This window comes from Eucyclogobius newberryi, unplaced genomic scaffold, assembly GCF_026437365.1.
Source record: "Eucyclogobius newberryi isolate DKJ021-1_F unplaced genomic scaffold, fEucNew1.0.hap1 SCAF_18, whole genome shotgun sequence".
Taxonomy (NCBI): domain Eukaryota; kingdom Metazoa; phylum Chordata; class Actinopteri; order Gobiiformes; family Gobiidae; genus Eucyclogobius; species Eucyclogobius newberryi.
In genome coordinates, this window is record NW_027315812.1 from 11110810 (window position 1) to 11136628 (window position 25819).

The 25819-nt window shown below is 40.1% G+C and overlaps 1 protein-coding gene across 1 annotated transcript in view; it reads left to right on the forward strand.

Annotated features, from left to right (window-relative positions):
- The window catches only part of sh3kbp1 (SH3-domain kinase binding protein 1), a 77153-nt gene extending 55246 nt beyond the window's left edge, over positions 1-21907 (forward strand). The window contains exons 8-19 of the mRNA XM_072450517.1: positions 9621-9687; positions 10208-10302; positions 11763-11864; positions 12795-12846; positions 12923-12994; positions 15195-15366; positions 15449-15519; positions 16443-16549; positions 18650-18751; positions 19378-19589; positions 19680-19743; positions 20558-21907. Coding sequence (XP_072306618.1) covers positions 9621-9687; positions 10208-10302; positions 11763-11864; positions 12795-12846; positions 12923-12994; positions 15195-15366; positions 15449-15519; positions 16443-16549; positions 18650-18751; positions 19378-19589; positions 19680-19743; positions 20558-20596 — 1155 coding nt within the window. The 3' untranslated portion in view covers positions 20597-21907. The remainder of the gene's footprint in view (positions 1-9620; positions 9688-10207; positions 10303-11762; positions 11865-12794; positions 12847-12922; positions 12995-15194; positions 15367-15448; positions 15520-16442; positions 16550-18649; positions 18752-19377; positions 19590-19679; positions 19744-20557) is intronic.
- Positions 21908-25819: the final 3912 nt, after the last annotated feature.

Genomic DNA, 25819 nt, shown 5'->3' on the forward strand with positions numbered 1-25819 from the left:
TGTTTCATACGTATTCATCCTGTCTGTCTCGCTGGGCGCTCACAAAATACTCTGTTTCAAAATTCCCAGATTTGTGACATCAAAGGGAGAAATCCTGCATGTTTTTTTAAAGTCTATAAATCATTATCTGTCGCATTTCTGCCTCAAATCACGTTTTTTTATAACTATTATGCAGATTATATTCAGTGTTATCACCAAATCTTGAAGGGGAAACGCTTGACTATTATAAAGTCATGTGGACTTTTCAACACATGCATCGATTTCAAGTTCTAAAACATAAAATGCCAAATAAAGGTTCTCAAAAGCACGTTTAAATAACAATAATAATACAATTGAATCAGAATCAGAACCAGAATGCTGTGTCTCGAGTTCAGAAAGGTGTCTCGTGGTCAGTGGTGGCTTGGATACACTAAAATACTATAAATAAAAGATTATTCATTGTTGTTTTGTAAGAAACAGGAAGTCGCAGCTTTTGCCCCTCCCTTTTTCTCGTGAGGAAGTGGCCTCAAGTTGCCCACGGTTACACATGTCAAACGTTTACGTGCCCCTGAACTCTGCAGGGTTTCTACAAGCACGGAAGTGAGAGAACTGACGGGGCAGACGGGCGAAGAGAGAGAGAGAGAGAGAGGGAGAGAGAGAGAGAGGGAGAGAGAGAGGGAGCGAGAGAGAGAGAGAGGGGGGAGAAAGAGAGAGAGGGAGCGAGAGAGAGGGGGGAGAGAGAGAAGGGAAAGAGAGAGGAGCAATAGAGAGAGAGAGAGAGAGAGAGAGAGAGACGGTAGATTTAGAGAAAAGGAAGAGAGACAGCAAGAGAAGGAAGAAGGGGAGAATGTGTAGGAGAACGGACAGAGAGTGATGGAGTGAAAGAAGGGTAGATTGAGAGAGCGGGAGAGAAGAGAGAGAGAGAGAGAGAAAGAAAGAAGCAAGTAGAAAGAGATGAGAGAGAGCCCGAGGTAGAGAGAGGGGAATATATTGCAAAATACAAAGAGAGAAGGAAGAGAGAGAGAGAGGAATGAAGGAGAAGGTAAAGAGAGGAAGAACAAGCAAGGAGGGAAGGAGTTAGGGGAAAGAGAGAGAGAGACAGAGTTAGACAGAGAAGCAAGTCTAAAAAGTAGAAAGAGATGAGAAAGAGGGAGGGAGGTAGATGAAGAGAGAGAGAGGGAGGAATAGATTGCAAAATACAAAGAGAGAAGGAAGAGAGAGAGAGAAGAATGAAGGAGAAGGTAAAGAGAGGAAGAACAAGCGATGACAGAGAGAGGAAAGGTAGAAGCAGGAGGCGAGAGAGAGAGAGAGAGCGAGCGAGAGCGAGAGAGAGCGAGAGAGAGAGAGCGAGAGAGAGCGAGAGAGAGCGAGAGAGAGAGAGCGAGAGAGCGAGAGAGAGAGAGCGAGAGAGAGCGAGAGAGAGAGAGCGAGAGAGAGCGAGAGAGAGAGAGCGAGAGAGATCGAGCGAGAGAGCGAGGGGGAGATTTCCCTGACGTTTACACTGGAGCTGCACTTGAGCTGATGTCGCACAAATCCAACTGTCTCTGCGTCCGTTGGCTAAGGTAGGGTTTATATACTCTACTACACTATATTTGTACAAAAAACTACAAAAAACTTCCACGTACAGTATTCTGAATGTCTCTCTCCGTGCGTAATACCACGGCGTTGAACAAAAACAGTGCAAATGTTGGTACTTTGTTTCATTTTGTTGCAGTTTTGAGTTGAAAATGAAATGAATATCATGTTATATAAGGGAATGTTGTGCTTTTGTTTATGAAGCGGTTTATCTGTGATCACGGCCTTGAGGATATTAAATTACAACTTTGACGCAGTGTTGTGGTGTATTTCAAATCTAGAGGTCACGGGTTGTTTGTATTTTATTTTGTATTTCGTGGCGTAACCTTATTTTGTTGTTGCTACGATGCAGTGGTTTGATGCATGTTGTGTGTCTGAAGTGAGGAACCAGAACTAAAAGAGGAAGTGAGTAGGTCAGACAAAGCGCTGCTGGTTGTGTTTCACGTACAGTTTTTCGTGGTTTCGTAGTTCTCCAGGTGTTTTAAAGGTCCTCGTCTCTTTAAGGACTTGTACTTCTCGACTGGCTGTGTGTGTTTTTACTTATGTTCCTGGTACCTATATTTCTCGGTATATATATTCCTGGTACCTATGTTCCCCGTTACCTATTTTCCCCGGTACCTATATTCCCCAGTACCTATCCTGGTACCTATGTTCCTGGTACCTATGTTCCCCGGTACCTATGTTCCTGGTACCTATATTCCTGGTCCCTATGTTCCTGGTACCTATGTTCCCCAGTACCTATATTCCCCGGTACCTACGTTCCCCGGTACCTATGTTCCCTGTTACCTATTTTCCCCCGGTACCGATGTTCCTCGGTACCTATGTTCCCCGGTACCTATTTTCCCTGTTACCTATTTCACCCCGGTACCTATGTTCCCGGCACCGATGTTCCCCGGTACCTATGTTCCCCAGTACCGTTTTTCCCCCGTTACCTATATTCCCCGGTACCTATGTTCCCCGGTACCTATGTTCCCCAGTACCGTTTTTCCCCCGTTACCTATATTCCCCGGTACCTATATTCCCGGTACCTATATCCCCGTTACCTATGTTCCCCGGTACCCATCTTCCCCCTTTTCTATGAACGGGAGAAGCTAGCATAGGCTACTGATTCAGGTTCCACAGCCCCAATAATTGTGAATAAATGTCTGGTTTTACTGCATCAAATATAGCAGCATAACAACCCAAACCCAGGTCTTGGGGAACATAGGTCTTGGGGAACATAGGTCTTGGGGAACATAGGTACCGGGGAACATAGGGCTGACCTCTTTGCTAACAATAAACGCGGATGCTAACGGCTATTGTTTTTCTAACCTTTTAAACCATTTCTTCAGTATGTAGACTAAGGGTGAGTTAGATTGTGATTAAACTGGCTCCACCTAGAACAAACCGACTTATAAACCCTGTAATGTTGAGGAGGTTTTGTGTGACAGTATTTAGTCTATTTAGCCATTTTACCGTTGATTTTGTCGTTCTAAGTTTGCCAAAAAAACCTCGGTCGATGCAATACGCTAACCTTTCTGGTGTAGCTAACTCTGCTTAACTGATGGTGAACCGTGAACCCACTTCCTTTGCGGGTTTTGCTCGTTGCCCATCTCAAGCTCTGCAAGAAGCGCACAAACCTAGAACCAAACCAGGACTAAACCAGAATCAAGAAGTGAAACCAGGACTACAACGAGAGACGGATGTGACCAGGAAAATATCTTTTTGAAGCGTTACAAATGTGATCAGATTTGTTGCGATTTATTTTCAAACTGTTGGATTCTGTTCAAAGTTCACATGCTCAGAAGTGCTAACGTTTGAAATGGGACTGACATACAAACCGTTAAAACTTTTGGAGGGCCCCGCTGAGTGAACACAGCCTTTTCAGACCCCGTCCCCGCACACTTCCACCTCCGGCAGATCTGTTCTTGTTTGAAGGATGTTGGTCAGCCTGTCCCGCTGTGCACCTCCTGTAACTCTGGGCTTTAAAAGGGACCGCGCTCCCTTTGAGTTCGTAACGAGGTGACGAGGGACGGTCCCCCTCTTCCTCCCGCCGCTTCCGGGACGGGCCCGAGCCGAGTCACACCCATACGAGCCACAGCCGAGCAAGTTAGAGAGGATCGGGAAGTAAAAGAGCGTTCAAAAACTCCAAAAAGTCTGTAGTATAAACCAAATTTAATCCTGGTCTTGGTTAAGTCTTGGTTAAGTCTTGGTTAAGTCTTGGTTAAGTCTTGGTCAAGTCCTGGTCCAGTCCTTGGTCTAGTTAAGTCCTGTTCTAGTCCTTGTTTGGAAGTGTAATTTAGACTTGTTACACAAAGGGATGTTGCGATATTAAACATTTGTGTCTCGATTATTGTGGGAAAAAGCATCACGATTTAACGATTGCTCACGATTATTGAGACTGTGATCGATCAACAGTGAAATCTTTCATTTTTCTTCATTTTCATGGTCCAACGCGCATTTTTCCTCCAGTTTGTGAACCGGCTTTACAAAACTGAGCTCTCAGAAAAACAAAATAAAGTTAAACGTGACAAAAACAGCCATGAGTTCTTAGCATTTATGTCTAATTTTGGGCTATAGATTGAACACAAATATGTAAATTTGCTTCTAAAATGGCCACAATTATTATATTTGTTTTTTGTTCTTTTATATTGTGACCTGAATAATCACAATTATAAATAATCTGATCATCTTGACATCCTTTTTGCAATTAACTTTGAGTGAGTTCATCCCACTTTAGAGCAAATTTAGTTCTGGTTTAGTTCTGGCTTCGTCATGATTAAAACTTAGCTTGGTCCTGGTTATGTCCTGGTTAAATCTTAGGTCCTTTATTTAGGTTTTGATCAACTCCGGGATTTTATAACAACTTTGGCTATAATTTTGTTCTGTTGGATAAACTGTCACATACAGCTCATAGTTTAGATTTAGTTCTAGTTTAATGTGGGTTTAGTCCTGATTTAGTCTTGGTTATGTCCTGGTTTAGTCCTGGTTTAGTCTTGGTTATGTCCTGGTTTAGTCCTGGTTTAGTCCTGGTTATGTCCTGGTTTAGTCCTGGTTTAGTCCTGGTTATGTCCTGGTTTAGTCCTGGTTTGGACTTGGTTATGTCCTGGTTTAGACTTGGTTATGTCCTGGTTTAGTCCCGGTTTAGTCCCGGTTTAGTCCTGGTTTAGACTTGTTTATGTCCTGGTTCAGTCCTGGTTTAGACTTGTTTATGTCCTGGTTTAGTCCTGGTTTAGACTTGGTTTAGTCTTGGTTATGTCCTGGTTTAGTCCTGGTTTAGTCCTGGTTTATACTTGGTTATGTCCTGGTTTAGTCTTGGTTATGTCCTGGTTTAGTCCTGGTTTAGTCCTGGTTATGTCCTGGTTTAGTCCTGGTTTAGTCCTGGTTATGTCCTGGTTTAGTCCTGGTTTGGACTTGGTTATGTCCTGGTTTAGACTTGGTTATGTCCTAGTTTAGTCCCGGTTTAGTCCCGGTTTAGTCCTGGTTTAGACTTGTTTATGTCCTGGTTTAGTCCTGGTTTAGACTTGTTTATGTCCTGGTTTAGTCCTGGTTTAGACTTGGTTTAGTCTTGGTTATGTCCTGGTTTAGTCCTGGTTTAGTCCTGGTTTATACTTGGTTATGTCCTGGTTTAGTCTTGGTTATGTCCTGGTTTAGTCCTGGTTTAGTCCTGGTTATGTCCTGGTTTAGTCCTGGTTTAGTCCTGGTTATGTCCTGGTTTAGTCCTGGTTTGGACTTGGTTATGTCCTGGTTTAGACTTGGTTATGTCCTAGTTTAGTCCCGGTTTAGTCCCGGTTTAGTCCTGGTTTAGACTTGTTTATGTCCTGGTTTAGTCCTGGTTTAGACTTGTTTATGTCCTGGTTTAGTCCTGGTTTAGACTTGGTTTAGTCTTGGTTATGTCCTGGTTTAGTCCTGGTTTAGTCCTGGTTTATACTTGGTTATGTCCTGGTTTAGTCTTGGTTATGTCCTGGTTTAGTCCTGGTATAGACTTGGTTATGTCCTGGTTTAGTCCTGGTTTAGTCTTGGTTATGTCCTGGTTTAGTCCTGGTTTAGTCTTGGTTATGTCCTGGTTTAGACTTGGTTTAGTCCTGGTTTAGTCCTGGTTTAGTCCTGGTTTAGTCTTGGTTATGTCCTGGTTTAGTCCTGGTTTAGTCCTGGTTTACTCCTGGTTTACTCCTGGTTTAGTCTTGGTTATGTCCTGGTTTAGTCCTGGTTTAGTCCTGGTTTAGTCCTGGTTTAGTCTCGTTCCAGTGTTTGGTCCTTGATGATCTATTGCATCAGTCACTTCTCATTTTGTCCTGTTACGTTCCGTGTGGATTATTACAGTTTCAAATATAGCATAAATCCCACGTTGTTGTGCTGCGTCTCAAACTTCCTGCGGCGGAAACAAAAGACGTTTCATTGTTGGAGTCGGCACTTTCTTCGCGGCGAGGCCAAAACCCGCTCGGTCTTTAGAGGAGCTGAGTCAAACTTACTGGACATTGTCGTCATCGAGGTAAACACGGCGCCCGTTTTTCTGTCCATAAAACATTTTAAGAACTCTGGCTATTACAGTGTTATTACAGTGTTATTACAGTGTTATTACAGTGTTATCAAGTGTGGGTAGAAGTATCCAGTATACAATATTTAACAAAATACAGGACAGAATTCGTTCGTCACTTTGGATGTTCAGAACATGTCAGATGTGTCCTGGTGTTTGGAAAGGCACATCTGAGAGAAGGGACAGTAAATACATTATAATAGAAGTAGAGCTGAGCAATTATTCCACTTTTAATCACAAAACAGTTTTTCAAATTTATCAGTTTTTAATCAAGAAACATTCAGCCCAATCCTCTGTTAAAAGCATGTGGCGGAGTTAAGACTTTTCGGAATTTTTTTTTAACTTGTTGAATAGCGAAGATTGAAATCCATATTTCTTTGTTGTTATTTAAAAAAAAAAAAAAATCCTTTGAATTAAAAAAAAATGCATAAAAAAACGTTTTGAGGATGAAAAAAAACAACTGTTTAGCCCTAAAGTTAGACAAAAAAATAGGAAACAAGAGGAAGAGGACGATTTAAGTAGGATTTAAATAGCAAATACATAATTAAAATGTATTACTTTGCTTTAGATACACAGTACACAATATATACAATGCTCTGTCATGCAAAAACTGCAAAACTATATTAGATACGAGACAAACTATGTAATTAATGAGTGTCACACACAGATGAAACGTTCACATCACAAACTTATTCAGTATTTTCATTTCCTAACAACATTTAAACTGTATTTCTAGATGTTTTGTCCTCCACGTGTCCGTTTGTGCCCACGTCACCCTGAACCCGTTCTGAGCCGCGCGTGTAAACCCCGCGGGACGTCCCAACCAGGCCTTTTCACCACATGGTTCTCATTACAAACACGAGCGGGGCCGGCCGTCGAGTCTGGGGGGCGGCGGAGGCGGGTGAACTCGCGGGACGTGCCGTCTGAAGTGAACAGAGCCGCGAGTGTGCCTCCGACAGACCCAGCACTGTCAGCGTCTGCGCTCTGAGGGGAAGAGGCTCCTCCACTCGCGCCGGTTCCACAAATACAGGTTGAAATCCCACGTGGACACTGCGGGCCTTGTGCCGGGTTCAGTCTGGGTGGACTCCTTATGGACACAAACTTTCTGCTCCGTCGTCATCGTCCTGTCGATGTGGGACGCGGTGAGAAAAGCAGGATATTGAGCTCAAAACTGGGGCTTTTCACTGGGGAAATGAGATTAGTCCAGTTCAATTAGACGTGGTCCCAGTGCAGGATTTTATTGTTTGTCTGCTGCCTGTTATTATTATTGTTTTAAATGAATTTGCTGCCGTTACATAATAATTAATTGAGTTATAAGAGCTTTTCTATAAGGTTATCTGTTTTTTTTTTAATTGTTATTTACTTCTGTGTCTACTTTGTGTCGCAACAGTGGAATTTCCCCATTGTGGGACAAATAAAGGCTTATCTTATCTTAGTTTATTCATAATCTTATTTGACGTTGTACATGGAAAAATATGGAATTGTGTCATTATTAAACTTTTTTTTATGTGCCATGGGGTTTCAGACAAATAATTCCCTCCTGGTTTTTGTGAGGAGCTTTTCCCATTCAAAAGATATATTATTTAGATCTCACACACACTAATATACTACACCCAGTGATTAACAATGAGATAGAGCTGAGAGACAAAGGGGCGGTAACCAGAGGGAGAACAAAAAGAGAAAGGGGCAAATGAAGAGGAACAGAGATAGAAACATCCTGAGTGAAACATGACAAAACATATATCACCAGATCAGACTGTGACCATGACAGTGTTGAGTACAAATAATCACTTCAGATGTGCAGGGGTGTGGGCGGAGATAGGTGGTAGGGGACGCCTCAGTTGCAGGACAATACAGCATTAAACACACATGGATCAAACTAAATAAATAACCCTGAGCAAATAATGATGAGGAAACACAGTTGTAACAAGGTCAAAAGCAAAAAGTAGGTTCTGCATGTTTTGTTTGTTGTGTATTTTGCATTATACGTCCCCTTTAAGAACAGTAGTATCAGAATTATTGCGACGTTTGAATAAACGTTTCGATGCAATAACTTAAATTATATTCCAACAGATATATTCATCCCTTAAACATATATTCTCTTGTCAAAATAAAAGCTTAACAGAGACAAAAGTTAGACTAAATTGAGGTTAATTTAGACTGAACAAAGAAAATCATCAATAAATCAAATAAATTCGACGTTTTATTTTGAAAAGAGTGCATTTCTGTCAGATGGAAAACGTTGGTGTTATTGTAATATAATGTATCTCGTTTGTTTTGCAATACATTGTGCAGCCCATGTGCAAATGTGGTGTTTCTGTGTGGAATTTGCATGTTCCACCTGTGCCGGTCACATTAACTAACATGCTGTGCAGGTTAATCCCTTTTGTTACCTTGACTTTATGTATTTGTAGAGCCACAAAAAAAGAGACATTAAAACCACCACAACAAATAAACAATCGTTATAAAACTGACTGAGTGCCGATAAAACTCATTCATTCATATGTTTCACTCAATAATACATATGTGAATAATGCATTTCACTGTCGGTTTATGTGCATTGGCTAAAATAAAGTATGCACGAGACAAATACAGTTTTACCGTATGAAATGCTTGGTACAAACATTCAAAAGTTGGTCTTATCTGTCAGATTCTGGCCTGTGCACACAAAACCAGAACGCCAGCCGTTCACCCACAGAGATATCTCGAGGTCTAAGAGGTGTGTTATGGGTGAAGTGTCGCCGTGGTTACCTCTGACATGGTTTTGTGTCGCTCTTGCAACTTCTAAACGGCACGAAATGCAAATTTGAACGGTCGAAATTGCACAATATTGTTGCTATTTGTGTTAACGCGTTGGAGATGTTACCGCTTTGACTAGAATGCTCCACGGTATGGCATTTTACCCGTCTGTCTCCACGGTGAACGGCAGCCGGCTCAGATCTGTGGAGAGGGGACCCTGTTCGCAGTAAAAAATAATTTTGAGGTATTTTTAAGCAACGAAAACAACTACCCGTATTTTCCAGACTATAGTTCTGGCCGGGGTGCGACTTATACTTATATTTATACTTATATACTTATACTCAGGAGCGACTTATATGTGATATTATTTCTTATTTTCACACTCGCAACTGCATTTCATACTCCAGTGCAACTTAGATATGTTTTTTTCTTCTCTATTATGCATGTTTTGGCTGGTGCGACTTATACTCCAGTGCGACTTATACTCCAGACAATACGGTACACTTTTGCTACTGTGCTGTTGAACATTGCTGTTATCGCCACGGAGACAAGCAGGCGTGACATAATGTCCTCTGAAACGACCACTTATGATATATTTAGCCTAATTATGTTTGCGTTTTAATGCTTACGGTGGAAGTCAATGACGCTGTGTTTTTGTAGCATTGTATTTGAGTTATTAATGATTTTAGAAAGGTTTTTAAAGCCAAGTAAAATGCAAAACTGTCATCAGAATGTATTGAAGCTCGTTAAACTCTGTGTCGTGCTTTAGCATTCAACTTTCACTTTATTTTAGTTTCCTTTTGTTTCCCAGGTCAACGAGGGGAAAACAACAACCGCCACAGAAACAATGAAGACCGAACCGGAGTGCAAAGCGAGAGGTGCCCACAACAATACACTTATTATTATTATTATTAGGAACATATTACACCCTGCGAGTCTATGATTAACTATGAATAACCAAACGCTGTCAGCCAAATCTGATTTTCAATAGCAGCTTATCGCACGTTCGACCTCATTTCCTATTTCTCCGATGCAAAGTTTCCGTTCATTCTGGCGGAGCTTTTTATTTGCGCGTTGTATTTCGGGGGTTTTAAAACGCTGAAACGGTGCCCTCTTGCCTCGTTTCAGCGCTCGTTTAAACCAAACCGAATGTGATTTCACTCTGAACCTTTTGGCACATGAGTCACGGTCAATAATCAGAGATAGTTTTGCGTTTTAACAGTCTGTGTCTGAGTTTGAGACGGTTAACAAGGACAAAATGGGGCAGAATATGTATTAGTAATGGGTTTTGATATCATTTTGTTGTATATTTTGTGTTTTCAAACTGCTGAATCTTGTCATCTTCTCCAAAGTGCTGTATATAAATGTGTTTTACTTTGATTGGTCTCTCAGGCTCAGGGCGGGAGCTGTGTAAAGTCCTTTTCCCCTACGAAGCACAAAATGAGGACGAGCTGTCACTCAAAGAGGGCGAAGTCATCAACATCATCACCAAGGTAACAGCAGCAGAAGTATCAGTAGCAGTAGAAAACTGAGGACTACGACAAAGTCTAAGGAATAAAGTCTGGCGGTAATGCAACACTCGGATGTCAACCGCCATAAAACAACAACAACAACAACAACAACAACAACATCAGAAGTATCAGAAATATCAGAAGTATCAGAAGTATCAGAAGTATCAGAAGTATCAGAAGTATCAGTAGCATCAGAAGTATCAGAAGTATCAGAAGTATCAGAAGTATCAGAAGTATCAGAAGTATCAGTAGCATCAGAAGTATCAGAAGTATCAGAAGTATCAGAAGTATCAGAAGTATCAGAAGTATCAGTAGCATCAGAAGTATCAGAAGTATCAGAAGTATCAGAAGTATCAGAAGTATCAGTAGCATCAGAAGTATCAGAAGTATCAGTAGCATCAGAAGTATCAGAAGCAGCAGAAGTATCAGAAGTATCAGAAGTATCAGAAGTATCAGAAGTATCAGAAGTATCAGAAGTATCAGTAGCATCAGAAGTATCAGAAGTATCAGAAGTATCAGAAGTATCAGAAGTATCAGATGTATCAGAAGTATCAGTAGCATCAGAAGTATCAGAAGTATCAGAAGTATCAGAAGTATCAGAAGTATCAGTAGCATCAGAAGTATCAGAAGTATCAGTAGCATCAGAAGTATCAGAAGCAGCAGAAGTATCAGAAGTATCAGAAGTATCAGAAGTATCAGAAGTATCAGTAGCATCAGACGTATCAGAAGTATCCATTCTTCCCAATTCATCTCTCATCCCAGGGGGAGATAACGCATAAAAAGCCGGAAATTGCCCCTTTAAGAGGGAGATTTCAAATTTCATCAGAATGAAGAGATAAAAACAAATAAAAATTAACGAAAACACTGAAATGCGAGCCACATGACTTGCAGAACGCACATCCGTCCCCCTTTTCGCTCCTCAACATGTTTCTGTATTGAACAGACCAGGCAGTGTTGAACCTGTATTTACTTTTTTTTGTTGGTTTGTCATTGTCGGCGCCACTAGTTTCGGCAACACTCACGTCGTTCATCATCATGATGTCGATTTCATATTAAATTCCACCTGCGCACTTTAACTTTGTGATTTGCATTCTGGGATGGAAACACGCCCAGCACTTAGCGTAATCACAACAAACATGTCAGCTGTTTCCCCCGCTCGCCTTCTCTACCAAAATAAAGGATAACGACGTAGAAAAGATCGTTTTTAGATTTTTCAATTGAAATATCTTAAAATTGGGAGACTCCCGACCAAATGGGGAGGGTTGGGAAGTATGAGTATCAGCAGCATCAGCAGCATCAGAAGCATCAGAAGCATCAGTAGCAGGCCGTGTGCGATGCTTTGTGGTCGGTCACATTTGTTTGTGGGAAAGCTAGTTTTGCAAATGGGGGCTCACTCGGCAGCGCTCTGAGCGGTTTAAACGTGTTTAAACGTGTTTATGCAGGAGTGTGCGGACGCAGGCTGGTGGATGGGAGAGATCGGAGGGCGACAAGGGGTTTTTCCAGATAATTTTGTCAAGCTGATCGTGCCCGAAGTAGAGAAAGAGGTAACGTGCAGTATTTACTACAACATTCTGTGATTTTATATATATTTTTATGTGTATGTATACCGTATTTTCCGGACTACAAGTTGCACCTTTTTCATAGTTTTGGCCGGGGTGCGACTTATACTTATATTTATACTTATATACTTATACTCCGGAGCGACTTATATGTGATATTATTTGTTATTTTCACACTTGCAACTGCATTTCATACTCCAGTGCAACTTATATATGTGCGTATATGCATTTTTTAGCTGGTGCGACTTATAGTTCGGAAAATACAATAGTTTTTATTAGACAAAAACTCATTGGTGTTTGTAGAAGTGGATGATATTAACAAAAATAAATATCTACATTTTTATTCATTATTTGTCATTATCTTGATAAAAATAGTCACAAATAAATAAATAAAAATTAGATATTAAGAAAAATAACCATCTAAATTTGTTATTTGTCATAACAATATTCACGATATTTAAACAGATGTGCTAAAATGTGCCTGTAAATGTCTTGATTGAGGTTCAAATATACAGAGAAATGTAAGTGGACCATATAATTAACGACAGAAGTACAGAAATATCACTTTATACCCTTGTTTTCCACATTAAACTAAACTTTTATGGCTCTTTTTGAGGTATTTTTTTATACATTTTGTCCCCCAAACGGGTCTCCAAAACTAGGTATAAAGTACATCTTTTTCTTTATTGGTGAATATTGGTGTGTTATAATATTATTTCTGTTACTTAAAACGTGAATAACTTTGTCAGAATTCATACTATATCCCATCTATATAATTACAGTCAACACATTTTAGGTTGATTTGACTCAATAAGAATGGATTCATTGATTATGTGTGTGCGTTTTGTTGTTTAGTTATAAAGTTGTGCAGAAATACAGTTTTATGTCCTAAAATCGTCATCTTTTTGTTTCCAGAGACCAAAGAAACCGCCTCCTCCCAGCGCTCCCTCGTCCAAACACAACACAGGTAAAACGCAGCGTTATCTTCCTCTCTCGAAACAAACCGAAACCACAGCCAAAACCCTTTGACCTCTGACCTCTAGAGAAAAAGTCAGAGCCGAAGAAGGCGCCTCCAGAGCGACCGGACCACCTCCCGATCCGAGACCTGGACAGAGGTACGGTCGAGACCTGGTCCCGCCGTGTTCGCCGCTTCAGTCTGTCTTCTCACCCGGGGCCGATATTTACCGATTCTACTTCAATATTTGCCGATTCCACGCCGATATTTTCCGATTCTGACGCGCCCTTTTGTCAAAATTACAACTAAATGTGTTTTCTCTGACATAAAACCATTAGTTGTCCACTTTATGAGGATTGTGTTAACATAAAGCCCCCTCTTTAGCGCAATACATTTAGAAATAGTAAATATCGGTAAAGTTATGTTACATTTTACTCATATATGAACACATCACCGATATTTGTCACCGATATATCGCCCACCCGATACTACTGACTCTTCTGATACGTGATAGACCTCCTCTTCTTTGGTTCTGTTCTCAGATTTCCCACACAAAAGGTTTATAATATAGTCAGTTACACTTTTAATAGACTTAATAAAGCATAAACAAAGACTTACCGTATTTTCTGGACTATAAGTGGCACCGGAGTAAGTCGCACCAGCCAAAAAATGCATAACAGAGAAGGAAAAAACATATATAAGTCGCACTGGAGTATAAGTCGCACCAGCCAAAAAATGCATAACAGAGATGGAAAAAACATATATAAGTCGCACTGGAGTATGAAATGCGGTTGCAAGTGTGAAAATAACACTTATATTTATACTCCGGAGCGACTTATTAGTATAAGTATATAAGCACCCGGCCAAACCTATTAAAAAAGACTTATAGTCCGTAAAGAACTGTAATAATTGAGATTTATTAAGCATGATGACGAGGAACTATTGCATTAACAGCGTAACTCTTAACCCAAACTAACATCTAAATTGATTAGTTACGAAGCCTGAATCATATTTGTTCATTAAGTCTTTGTTCGTGCTAATTAAAGTCTAGTTATTATAAAGTCTTCTTCGGGACTCTTCAATTTGCATCTGTCATTTCTCTCGTTCACAGCATCCGTCTTACATTCATTTAATTATAGGCTCAAAAATATATCGGGTTGAAAAAAATAAATACATTGCGGAACTTTTAAGCATTTTTAAAAATTTAGTTTTGTTTAGTTTAGTCTGAAAAACGACTCGCTCGTTTTACAAAGCAAAAAAAACTGATTAAATTATTGCATCGATAAATAAAACACGGACGCCAATTTGGAAACCTGCTGTGATAATGTGAAAGCACTTGTTTTTTTTTATTCTTCTTCGCGGCGCTTTTTATTGATTATTTTTTAACCAACAATTGCACACATATTGGAGGAGCAAACATAGTGCGTGGTTGTTTACGCGTCGTGATAATGCAAGACGAGACAAAACAATCAGAAATAGCGCCGCTAATCTGTGTTTTCATCAGGTTTATAGTCATCACAAACTTCTAATTCACATTTAAAAAACACAAAAATAGCATGATGGGGCCTTTTTATGGCATTTTTTTATAACCTTTTAATCTTCAATTCTGCTTTGAACAGCACAATGATTATAATAGCACTCTTTTTGTACACGTTGTATGTAATTTCCCAAAACAAAAAGTGTTTTCAGTGTTCTTCAGTATCTTGTGGTCTTGAACTAGTATAGAGCAACAAAACGTTTCAGGACGGGCTCAATGTACGTGACATTATCAGTATCTACGCTTCAAATTAATCTACTTTTGATTTTACCGTATTTTCCAGACTATAAGTCGCACCGGAGTATAAGTCGCACCAGCCAAAAAATGCATAATGGAGAAGAAAAAAACATATATAAGTTGCACTGGAGTATGAAATGCGGTTGCAAGTGTGAAAATAACAGATATTATCACATATAAGTCTCAAGTACAAGTACAAAAGGATAAATATAAGTATAAGTCGCACCTGGGATCAAAACTATGAAAAAACTGTGCGACTTAAAGTCCAGAAAATACGGTATTACTGTCCCGGCCTTGTTTCTTGTCAACCCTCGCTCTTCCTTATCCCAACCTCTGCATTAATCTGTCATTTATCTTATTATTTACAGCGACGCATGGCTCTGACCCTTGTTTATTTGGTTTTGTCGTATTGTTTTGTGTATGTGTGTATATGTGTGTGTGTGTGTGTGTGTGTGTGTATATATGTGTGTGTGTGTGTGTGTGTGTGTGTGTGTATATATGTGTGTGTGTGTGTGTGTGTGTGTGTATATATGTGTGTGTGTGTGTGTGTATATATGTGTGTCTGTGTGTGTATATATGTGTGTAGGTGAAGATCCGAAGCCCGGCGACGCCCCCAAACCCTCCCTTCCGTCCGTCCTGCCCAAGAAACCCCTGCCCCCCAAAACCAGCAACGCCTCCTCCTCTTCCTCCTCCTCTTGCTCCTCCTCTTCCTCCGCCTCCCATCCTCCGAGACGGCCCGAGAGACCACCCACACTATCGTCAGTACTCGGAAAAATCACTCTCGAACGTTTGACGAGACGCAGAATGAGCTTAATGTTGTCATGTGGTGTACCCGCTCAGGTGTGAAAGCCCCAAAACCGAGGGCACGTCCGTGACCCCAGACTCCGCCCCCGATAGGTCACAAGACGCGGGTGAGCAGCCAATCGGAGCAGGGCTTGGAAAACTGCTGATTTGAAGTGTTGTTTATTGTGTTTTTTGTTAACTTGGCGAGGGTGATGCGCCGAGAGCGTGACGCAAACTGAGTGAAAGTGCAGTTTTATGAGTCGACATTCAAACGACGTGTTCGAAAAAGTTTTATTTTGACTTTTGAATGATTAGAAGTACGATTAGGTTAGTTTGGTCTTTACGTTTTATCGAGTTCAGGATTTCCTTTAGTCAGAGTCGCACCTAATGTGACATGTCATGGTGCAACTAAATTTACTGAATTTGTATTAGTATCTATCAAGTATTTAGTATTCATCAGTGATAGTGACTGAAAGTGACGTATGACAGGTTTTTAACATGTTCTAATCTTGACTTTATTTGGTGTGTTTATACCTGTCGTACATATAAATTATAGTTTTACGCCAATCGAGTAGGTATTTGTGGAGAAAACTTTGAAAAATCTGTGGAAAATGACAGGAAGTGACATCACACTAGACACACTCACTCCAGCCAAAGTTTATGCATAATTTACACAAATAAACTAATTTTTTGACTCTCTAAACATTAATTCAACTAAACAAAGCTGCTCTTGTGTATTTTTCTTTGCCCAGTGTTTGCTGGGTAAGTTCCTAGTGTGATGTCATCAATTACAAACAGGAAGTGAAATTATAAACCTAAAAAATGTGCTATTCTGTGATAACTTATAATTTTAGCTAAATTAAAAATATATTTATCTTACCTGCATTTTAGTTCAATGAGTCGTCCGACCTGTAGGGGGCACTTTAATATCGACAAGGCAGATGGACAAAAGCCATTGTTTGGTCCATGTTCAGAAGCAGGCGCACATTTGATCTTATTTTTCTCTTGCTCGTACTAATCATCAAGTGTCTTTTGTCCATGTTTTGCTCAGATATGGATTTAGATGCGGTAGTGGCTTCTACAGAAAAACTCACTCACCCGACGGTGACTCGGCCGCGAGTCTCAGACAGACGACCGAAATCCCAAATCTTCGCGGCGGTGAGTAACGCCCGTCTGGTCTAAAAATATAAAAATGTAGTCTGACACACCAAACGCACAAGACGCTGAAATTTAAAACGGCTTTTGCTGAACTATATTGAGTTTTTGGCCTCCGTTTGTCTAGAGAACGTTGTCAATGATCAGTTTCCTCCACTAAGTTCAGAGTACTTAACTTTTCAATACGATGCAGATGCAGTTATTGCGCCTTCTGCTGGTGTTTTTGTATTTGTATGATATCTTGTTAGAGACTCAAAAGATTGACAATCGTGCCGTTGTGTCCTTGGGAAAGTCGCCGCGTCCTCCCCGATAATATGATCACGTTTTGTGTTTACGTTGCCGTGGATATGGATAAAACATGACAAAAGCTAACACGTTGTGAGTAGTTAGGAACATGCTTCTTTAGTGAGGTTTATGGGATACGTATTCTTCAGTTTAGTTTGTTTTATTTGTCAAACTGGTTGTCGTTATGTCTAGGAACAGGGTTTTCCTCACGGTTGGGAAAGGTTAGGACAAAAGCTAGGTTAAAGGTGCGTTCACACTATTTTCTAGGCAAGGCAAGGCAAGGCAAGGCAAGTTTATTTGTTTATTTCATACACAAGGCAATTCAAAGTGCTTCTCAGCAGGAAAAATGCATTCAAATCACAAAGAAATTACAGAAACAGAAACAGAAATACAATAAAATTAAATAAATTAAAAATTATCAATCCAACTGATTTTCTAAACTAATAAAATCACAAACAAAAGAGAAGAGTGCAAAGAAAAAATCCCTTCAGTCATATGCGCAGCTAAACAAAACTGTTTTTAGCTTAGATTTGAACATTGTCAGAGTAGAAGCCTGTCTCACATCTTCAGGAAGACTGTTCCAGGTTTTAGCTGCATAAAACTGAAACGCAGATTCCCCATGTTTTGTCCTGACTCTGGGCACCAGCAGGAGGCCGGTCCCTGAGGTCCTCAGAGTCCGAGATGGTTCATATGGCACTAACATATCCAAGATGTACTTTGGTGCTAGGCCATGGAGAGACTTGTACACAAGCAGAGCTGCTTTAAAGTCTATTCTCTGAGCCACAGGAGCCAGTGCAGAGACCTGAGAACAGGACTAATGTGCTCATACTTCCTGGTTCTAGTCAGGACCCGAGCAGCAGCGTTCTGGATGTACTGCAGCTGTTTTACAGCTCGTTTGGAGAGACCAGTGAGCAGGCCGTTACAGTCTAATCTACTGGAGACAAACGCATGGATAAGTCTCTCTAAATCTGGTTTTGACACTATATTTTTGATTTTGGCAATGTTTTTTAGATGGTAAAAAGCTGCTGATGTTATTAATTTGACGTGGCTATTAAAGTTCAAGTCTGAGTCCATTATTACCCCCAGATTTCTAATTTGGTTTGTAGGTTTTAGAGCGAGACTCTGGAGGTGGCCGCTAACACTTTCTCTTTGTTTCTGTGGGCCAAAAACGATTATTTCAGTCTTGTCTGAGTTCAGCTGGAGAAAGTTGTTTTGCATCCACAAACTGATCTGTTGGATGCAGTGACAGAGTGAATCTACTGGACCATAGTCACCTGCCGACAGTGAAACATAGATCTGAGTGTCGTCTGCATAATTAGTCCCGATGTCAACTTGGTTTGGTCCTGTTATCGTCCGTGTTTAGTTCTGGTCTATTCCAGGGTTTGTTTCTGGGTTTTATACCGGTTTAGTCCCAATTTTGAGTGAACGCACCACTTTTTAGTGTCATATTTGTGTTTGTTGACACGTTGACAGCAAAAGCACGCAAGAAAAATGGACCTAAAACAATAATTAAAACTTTTTTTATAACAAAAAGGTGTAAATGTTGGATATCTTTGGATTGATGTTTTTCTGACGCATCACCGTGACAACCAGCGCGGATGACAAAATGGCAAAGACAGTAAGAAGCTGTCAGACGATGTGTTTTGGTGGATTTGTGACGTTTGGAGAGGTCAGAGGTGATAATCGGCCGTTATGGAAGTGTGTCAGACTCTGTGTTACTGAGGATGGAATAAGAAAATATTAAATCATTCTGAATATGTAGAAAAGTACTGAAAAACGAAACTCCAAAACTGACGCCGTTTTGTTTCTGTGTCGCAGTCATCCTTGGAGCTCCTGGACTCAAACGCGGCGGACGATAGAAAAGACAAAGAGCGAGGGAAAGTGGAACCGGAACCTGTGTCTCTGAGGAAAACGGTCCCTGTAAGAGACACACTGCAACAGCCACACCCCACCAGCAGGGGGGGCCACACTACAGCTCAAATGTACAGCCAGTGTTACTTTCATAGACAGAAATGTAGCCAGAGGTGCATGTAAGGATATTCCCACGGTGTATTCACATGGAGTTTGACTTAAAAACAATGGAAAAGTAGAATAGAACATGTAATCACGTACTTTTAAGATCGAAGTTTGTCGACTTCTGAGGTGTAATAGCGTGATTTTGATTTCTGACAAGCGTTGTGGCTACGATTTGATTTGAAATTTATGTTTTTGCTGCGAGATTCTGTTCAAAGTTCACATTTTAAACGCGCCCAGGAACGTTAAAGTTTGAGAGAAGTGCAAAGATATGTTTGAAGTAGTTTAAATGACAGTATTAGTAGGTTTCATACAGAATAAGACATAGATATTGCATTATATCACCAAAATAATCGCAGCCTTTTGGATTTTGATCGCTCGATTCCATTTCATTTTGTACAATTAATTTCATTTTTATTCCTTTAATAGACAGGCCATTCGTCCACTACTCATTAAAGGCACCATCAGAATATTCAGGAGGATGTTCTTGATTTTATTTGCGTTTCCCTGACCTGTCCTTGTGTTCTCCGCAGGCGGCCGACAGTAAAGCGCCTCTGCCGGCCAAACCCTCGTCCCTGAACCCCCCGAACGCAGTGCTCCGCCCCGTCTCCCCGTCCCCCTCGTCCGGCCTCAGCCCCTCCCCCGAGCTCAGGCACTCCCCCCCGACCCCGCCCATGTTGGAGGAGCTCAGGAGCCAGCTGCGGGATCTGAGGGCGTCCGTGGAGCTGCTCAAGACCCAGCACAGGTGCGGATACAGGGATGAGAGCGGGGAGTGTGTGGTCATTACCATTGGTTACAGTGTGTGTGTGTGTGTGTGTGTGTGTGTGTGTTACAGACAGGAGATGAAGCAGCTGGGCGCCTCCCTGGACGAGGAGAAGAGGATTCGTATTAGTTTACAGGTGAGAAATGCACAAGACGATACACAAAAAACATGCAAATTATTATTATTATTTCCAATGTTCATAAACAATTAAACAGAACAAAACAGAATGACCAGAGAATGAAAGAAGACGCGGTGCAATGGCAAGAAGCCGTTGCGATTGACTGCGTAATGTTGTTGTTGTTGGTGTTTTATGGCGGTTGGTATCCAAGTGTTATATTACCGCCAGACTTTATTCCTTAGAGTTTATTCCTTAGACTTTATCCTGCATAACGCACGGCCATATTCTGTACAGTTGCAGCGACGATGATGTCACGCCAAGAGGGTGATGTCACTGACGATGATGTCACCAATCACAAACATTCCCTCAGTTTAAGAAATAGGGGAAAATGTCATTTCAAAGTTGACAACAGACCCCAAGAGAACGATAAGACTGACCGAGAAACACAGGAAGTAACAGCAAGAATCATACCATGATTATCTACTAAACGAACTTTGAATGACAAAAATTGGACAAGAGTTAGTTAGTTACATTAATTCATTCATTCATAATTTGGTATGAATACTTGCTTCTATTGGTGTGTGATTAAGAAAACAACAACAAAACATCAAGCGTTGCATAAAAGGTACATCAAATAAAGTCAGAAGCGTAATGTTAAAGGGGAAGTATGGAACGTTTTGGATGCTTTTCTCTATGAATAGCACAAGACATTGAACACACCTATAGTGCATTTATTCTGTTACAGCTGTTTTATTGCTTGTCTCCATGGCGATAGGTGGCAGAACATCCAGAATTAAGAATGAATGTCTCACCTGTCGTCCCTTTGTTCCAGATGGAGGTGGAGCACATAAAGAAGAGCCTGTTGAAATGAACCCGTCCGTCGCCATCAGACACTTGTCAGCCAAAATCAACTTCAGCCAAAATCTCAGTTTGTGCCAAATCTTCATCGCCTCCTCCTCCTCTTCAGTCACACCTGCCCCCTCCACACGCCCCCCGAGAAAACCGCCTTATCCCGTGTTCAAACGCGTCTTTACTTTACGTTTACTGCAATTCACCATGAAAGCTGCTCAGACAGGGCCGCGTGCGTCTCGGTGATTACAGTTCCTCAGAGTTGGAAATAGTATTGAGAAAAGTCAATTTAAAGGGGATGTACCCAATACTTTCCACGTTAAAGTTACGCCCCAGTACGAATATATGTATGATACGAAATGAGACCGCCGAGTGCTGTCTGCGTCTGGTTACGAAGCGTTTTTAATCGTCTGCGAACCAGGAAGTGACATTAGCGCGCTAGCTGTGGGAAAGGCATTTTTAAACTCACAGCTGTGATTTAGATGCTGCGAACGGTTTAAAATTAACTGGTTCCATTTGACACGTTTTGAGAAAAATGCTGGGCTAAAATAACATAAAACAAAAGCTTTTGACTAGATCAAAGTTTATGATATTATTGAAATTATGTCCGTGTGCAAATGATTTCAGTCGAGAGCGTCAACTATCTTCAACTCTGGCCCAGATCCATTGACTTTTTATGTAGTGTATTAGAAAAAAAACAAATGGAATGAGATAGAAAAACGAAAACTGTACAAAATTGGGTTAAAACAAATACTGCTCTCAAACAAATCAACAGAAAACCACATACAGGGCCTAGATCATATCGGAAAATTAGCATTAAAATGTAATGTCAGGGTTTATAGTAAAAAAAAAAGTGGTTTATCACATTTTACACATATTATGCAAAATCAACCTTTCATTTCCGTTCTCCAAGTTGTATTCAGAGGACAAAGAGCATAATAATTTGTCTCCTTTAAAGCAAAATGGCAGTCTTAACAAAAATGTATCTAAACGTGGATTCTACTTCCACCTCTGCGTTCTGGGCTCGTCCGCGGAGCGAAGTCGCCGGTACCACGATACGTAGAGTAAGGGTTTGTTCTGGTTTTGTTACAATGTGAGATGGACCACTGTAGCCGCGGCCGGTTCAGATGTGCTGTTCTGTGCCCACTCCGAGGCCTTCGACTCTTCATATCCACCCTCCGTGAAAGGAACGCAAATTCACCACGGCTTTGTTCACCAAACGCATCAAAAGTGGCTTATATTTGCCTTTGTATTCAATTATTATCGTTGTATACATTTCAAAGAAGACGCATGCCATGTTTTCATCAGTAGATATTTATGATTATTTTTTGAGTCATATGAGCAATGAAAAAAAATGCTAAATGTCCTATTATTATTTATTTCACAAGTTATTTTTTTGTATTTATTGTGCAAAATTGCATAGACGCGTTAAATGGATTGGGTTTTAAAATATTGGCATTGCATAAACTTTTATTTGTTTTTAATATGAAGCAGAACATCATTATTTTGACAAGCGATTCTGCCGTTTATGGACATAATCACGCTAATTGATCATATCACATTAAATCATTACTCATTTAATTTTAACATTGGATTTCAAGCTGTTTTTTGAATTTTAATATTGCATTTCAAGCTGTTTTTCCCAAATTTTAACATTTGATTTCAAGCAGTTTTTCCAAATTTTAACATTGAATTTCAAGCAGTTTTTTTTTAATTTTAGCATTGGATTTCAAGCTGTTTTTTTAAATTTTAACATTGCATTTTAAGCTGTTTTTCAAATTTTAACATTGGATTTCAAGCTATTTTTCAAATTTTAACATTGCATTTCAAGCTGTTTTTTGTATTTATCGTGCAAAATTGCATAGACGCATTATATGGATTGGGTTTTAAAATATTGGCATTGCACACTTTTATTTTGTTTTAATATGAAGCAGAACAGCATTATTTTGACAAGCATTTCAAGTGTTTTTTAACTTTATTCTAACGTTGCATTTCAAGCTGTTTTTTATTTATTTTAACATTGGATTTCAAGCGGTTTCCCTCACATTTCAACATTATTCACCATACTAGTGATGTTAATATCTGGTGGAAAAAGTCAAATTTAGGCCATTTCTGTGCCTTTAGTGTGAACAAAGCCCAAACAGAATCTGAAAACGGGGACGAACTGGAAGCGAGGACTTTATTTTTCATTCTACTTGGAGTTCGTACGGTGTGTACGAAGCACCACTGACTTGCTGAGCCCATGTTTCCCAGGTACACCAAACATCAACAACACTGGTTCTTGTAATGTCTTAATCGCTTGTTTTAATCATATCTAATGTGCAGTCAAACATTGGACTTATTTTATAAAAGTACAAAAAGCACACAGGTTTTAACTCGACAATCCAGCAAGATGATCCACTAATCCGGGTGCTAGGCAACAGGGTAGGACTGTTTTTACGTTGATGGAATTCTTTGGTTTGAGGACGTCCAGTCATTTATATCGTGTTTAATGTAATCGGGGTGCGCTCTCGCTCTTTCGAACTCATTTCTAGCATTAGCTTTTAGCATTTTTTAGCATTAGCATTACGGTTACTCTTTAGTCTGTTCTATGCATTTAATCTGTTCTTCCGCACGTTGAGCTCCTTTTGAATTGCATCCTGGCCGTTTTGACAGAATAACGGGAAAAGTCTGGCACGGGTGAAAAAATACCGATTCCGTTCACCGAAAGTCGCACCGATCATCTGCTTCTCCTAATTTGCGGTCGAGTGCTGACATTTTCGTATAAATTCCAGTCCAATTCACGCACACGCTTGAGCCGAAACTGCGGTGTACGTTGTTCGGCGTTTTCTCGACTTTTCCAACAGCATCGGTTGCGGTATCTTCCAGTTCTGCCTGCTCCATGTTTGACTGCACATTAAATACCTACTTGAACGCGTCGCTATCAACTCGTTTCGTTGCCTTTTATGTCATTTGCGTTTTTTTGCACCTCATTTTCAGCTCCGAGATTGAACCCATGTCCGCGTCGACCTCGCCCTCCCCCCGGATGAACTTGTTCCGGCGACGTTTCGCACAGGGTCAAAGGAATGTAGTAGAAGTTGTTTTCTACCCGCGTATGCATGCATGTGTCCGAGAGGGTATGGCTTCCTTAAACGTGCACAGAATCTATGGCAACCCGTCACTGTGGCCTTCCTGTTTCAAACGGTTTTGTTCTTTTTATTCTTTTGTACGACACAAACAAACAAACAAACAAATACTGCTACAAATGAGCTGCAAGATGTTTTTTTTTCTTCTTCTTTCATGAATTGGTCCTTTCTCTCCAGGATAGTGAAATATATGAATAAATATATACTTTTATATTTGAGTGTAATAAAGATGCCATTATGTACTGTACGTGTGTGTTTGTAATTTGTTAAAATGTTAAAGTTACTTTCTGGGATCCCTGTGATTTCTGGGGGTCCAAAGGTGATGTAGTGATTCATTAAAAAGGCACGCAATAGTCTTAAACACGCTTTAAATAGTCGTAAATGTATATTCCTATTGGTTGGGATACTAAATTAATTTATCCCAGGCTTTTATAATGAAAATAAAACATCTCAATGTACAATAGAAATAATCATTTGACTACTCGACTACTAAAATAACCTTTTTGATTTAATTTTTAAAAAATGTTCACCACTGTAATAAAACAAAATGCAGCGGCCTGATAAAAAAACTGCTTCACTTTGTTCATGTGTTTTAGAACTATGACAAATTAAGTCTGTTGCCTTCACGATGAACAATTTAAAACTATATGCCTCCCACTAAAGTCATACAGAAATGAACATGTGAAAGTGAATACATTAAAGTTCTTAGTTTATAAAGTGTTCAAGAAATGTGTGAATCTCTTATTGCAGTTGTCACATCTTGTTGGGAATTTGGAGGAGCTTGTACATGAACTTCATTTTGATATCAAAGAAGATGTGACTAACTGAACCCTTGTACGGTGTTCATTGTGTTGTTACTCAGCTGGTGTTCCGGGGCTGTTGGACCCGCTGTATTTTAGGGGTTTTAATTAAACCCAATAAAACAATTTTATGGTAAAATAATCACAGATGTTAACTTTGTCCCAATTAGAAGCAATATAAACATTAAATATGTTTAATATTTGCCCTCTAACTTAGTTATCACACATTTATGAATTAAAGTGCTACTGTTTTTTTTTTGCAAAATCAAGGAAATCAATTATACCCAAGATAAGAGTGGACAAAATCAAACTAATCTACAAATGAAGCAATGTTTTTCATAACGATTAACTTTTATTTATTTGAATTTCAATGAACTTCATCAGTAATCAGGTAATTTTTAAAGAAACACAGTTTACACAACGCAAGCTGAACACATGCAGTGACCATGTCAGTCTAGAGCCCATTGAACACATTGTCTACACAACACATGTGTGACAGTTTGGTTGTGTGTCACGTGTGCGCAAACACACACACACACGCACGCGCACGCACGCACGCACACACACACACATACACACACACGCACGCACACACACACACACATACACACACACGCACACACACACACACACGCACGCACACACACACACGCACGCACACACACACACGCAGGACCTTTTAGGTTCCCTGGGTCCAGTAGACCCGAACACCATGTATGTAAATGAAAATTTGGTCTGATATATGTTCTTCGCAGAAAATGAGCCAAAGCCAAGGAGTCTGAGTTTGAAAAAATATTCTATTGTATTCTCAAAGTTGTTGTATACTCAAAGTTATTGAAGAAAAACAGTATTTTGTCAAAGTATTTTTTATTACAAATTTACAATGAATATTCAGAGAAATTAAATTGCCAAACCCGATCCTAATCATTAATTGGAACTATTTTGGATTAGTTTGGGATGAATGGGGTGTGGCCTAGAGTGGGTGTACTCTCAGTCAAACATATTCCTGGACAAATATAACTTAAACGGTATAATGGACGATTTTTCGCCAATTTGAGAATTAAAGTGGAATTGCGCGTGTGAACTCTCCCCAAGCGGACGCACAAAAAAGCCTCGTTGCTACACATGCGTTTGTTTATTAGCGCGACAGATCGCATCTCTCGTCTCCGTAGATTTCCGTCTCTTCTGAGCTTGAACTGTCTTTCTCTGTCTTAATTTTGTCCTGTCATCACACATCATTAGCAGGTCATGAGGAAGTACATTAAATATGACACACATATTTCAAACACAGTTCTTAAGGCAAACTAAACTAAAGCATGA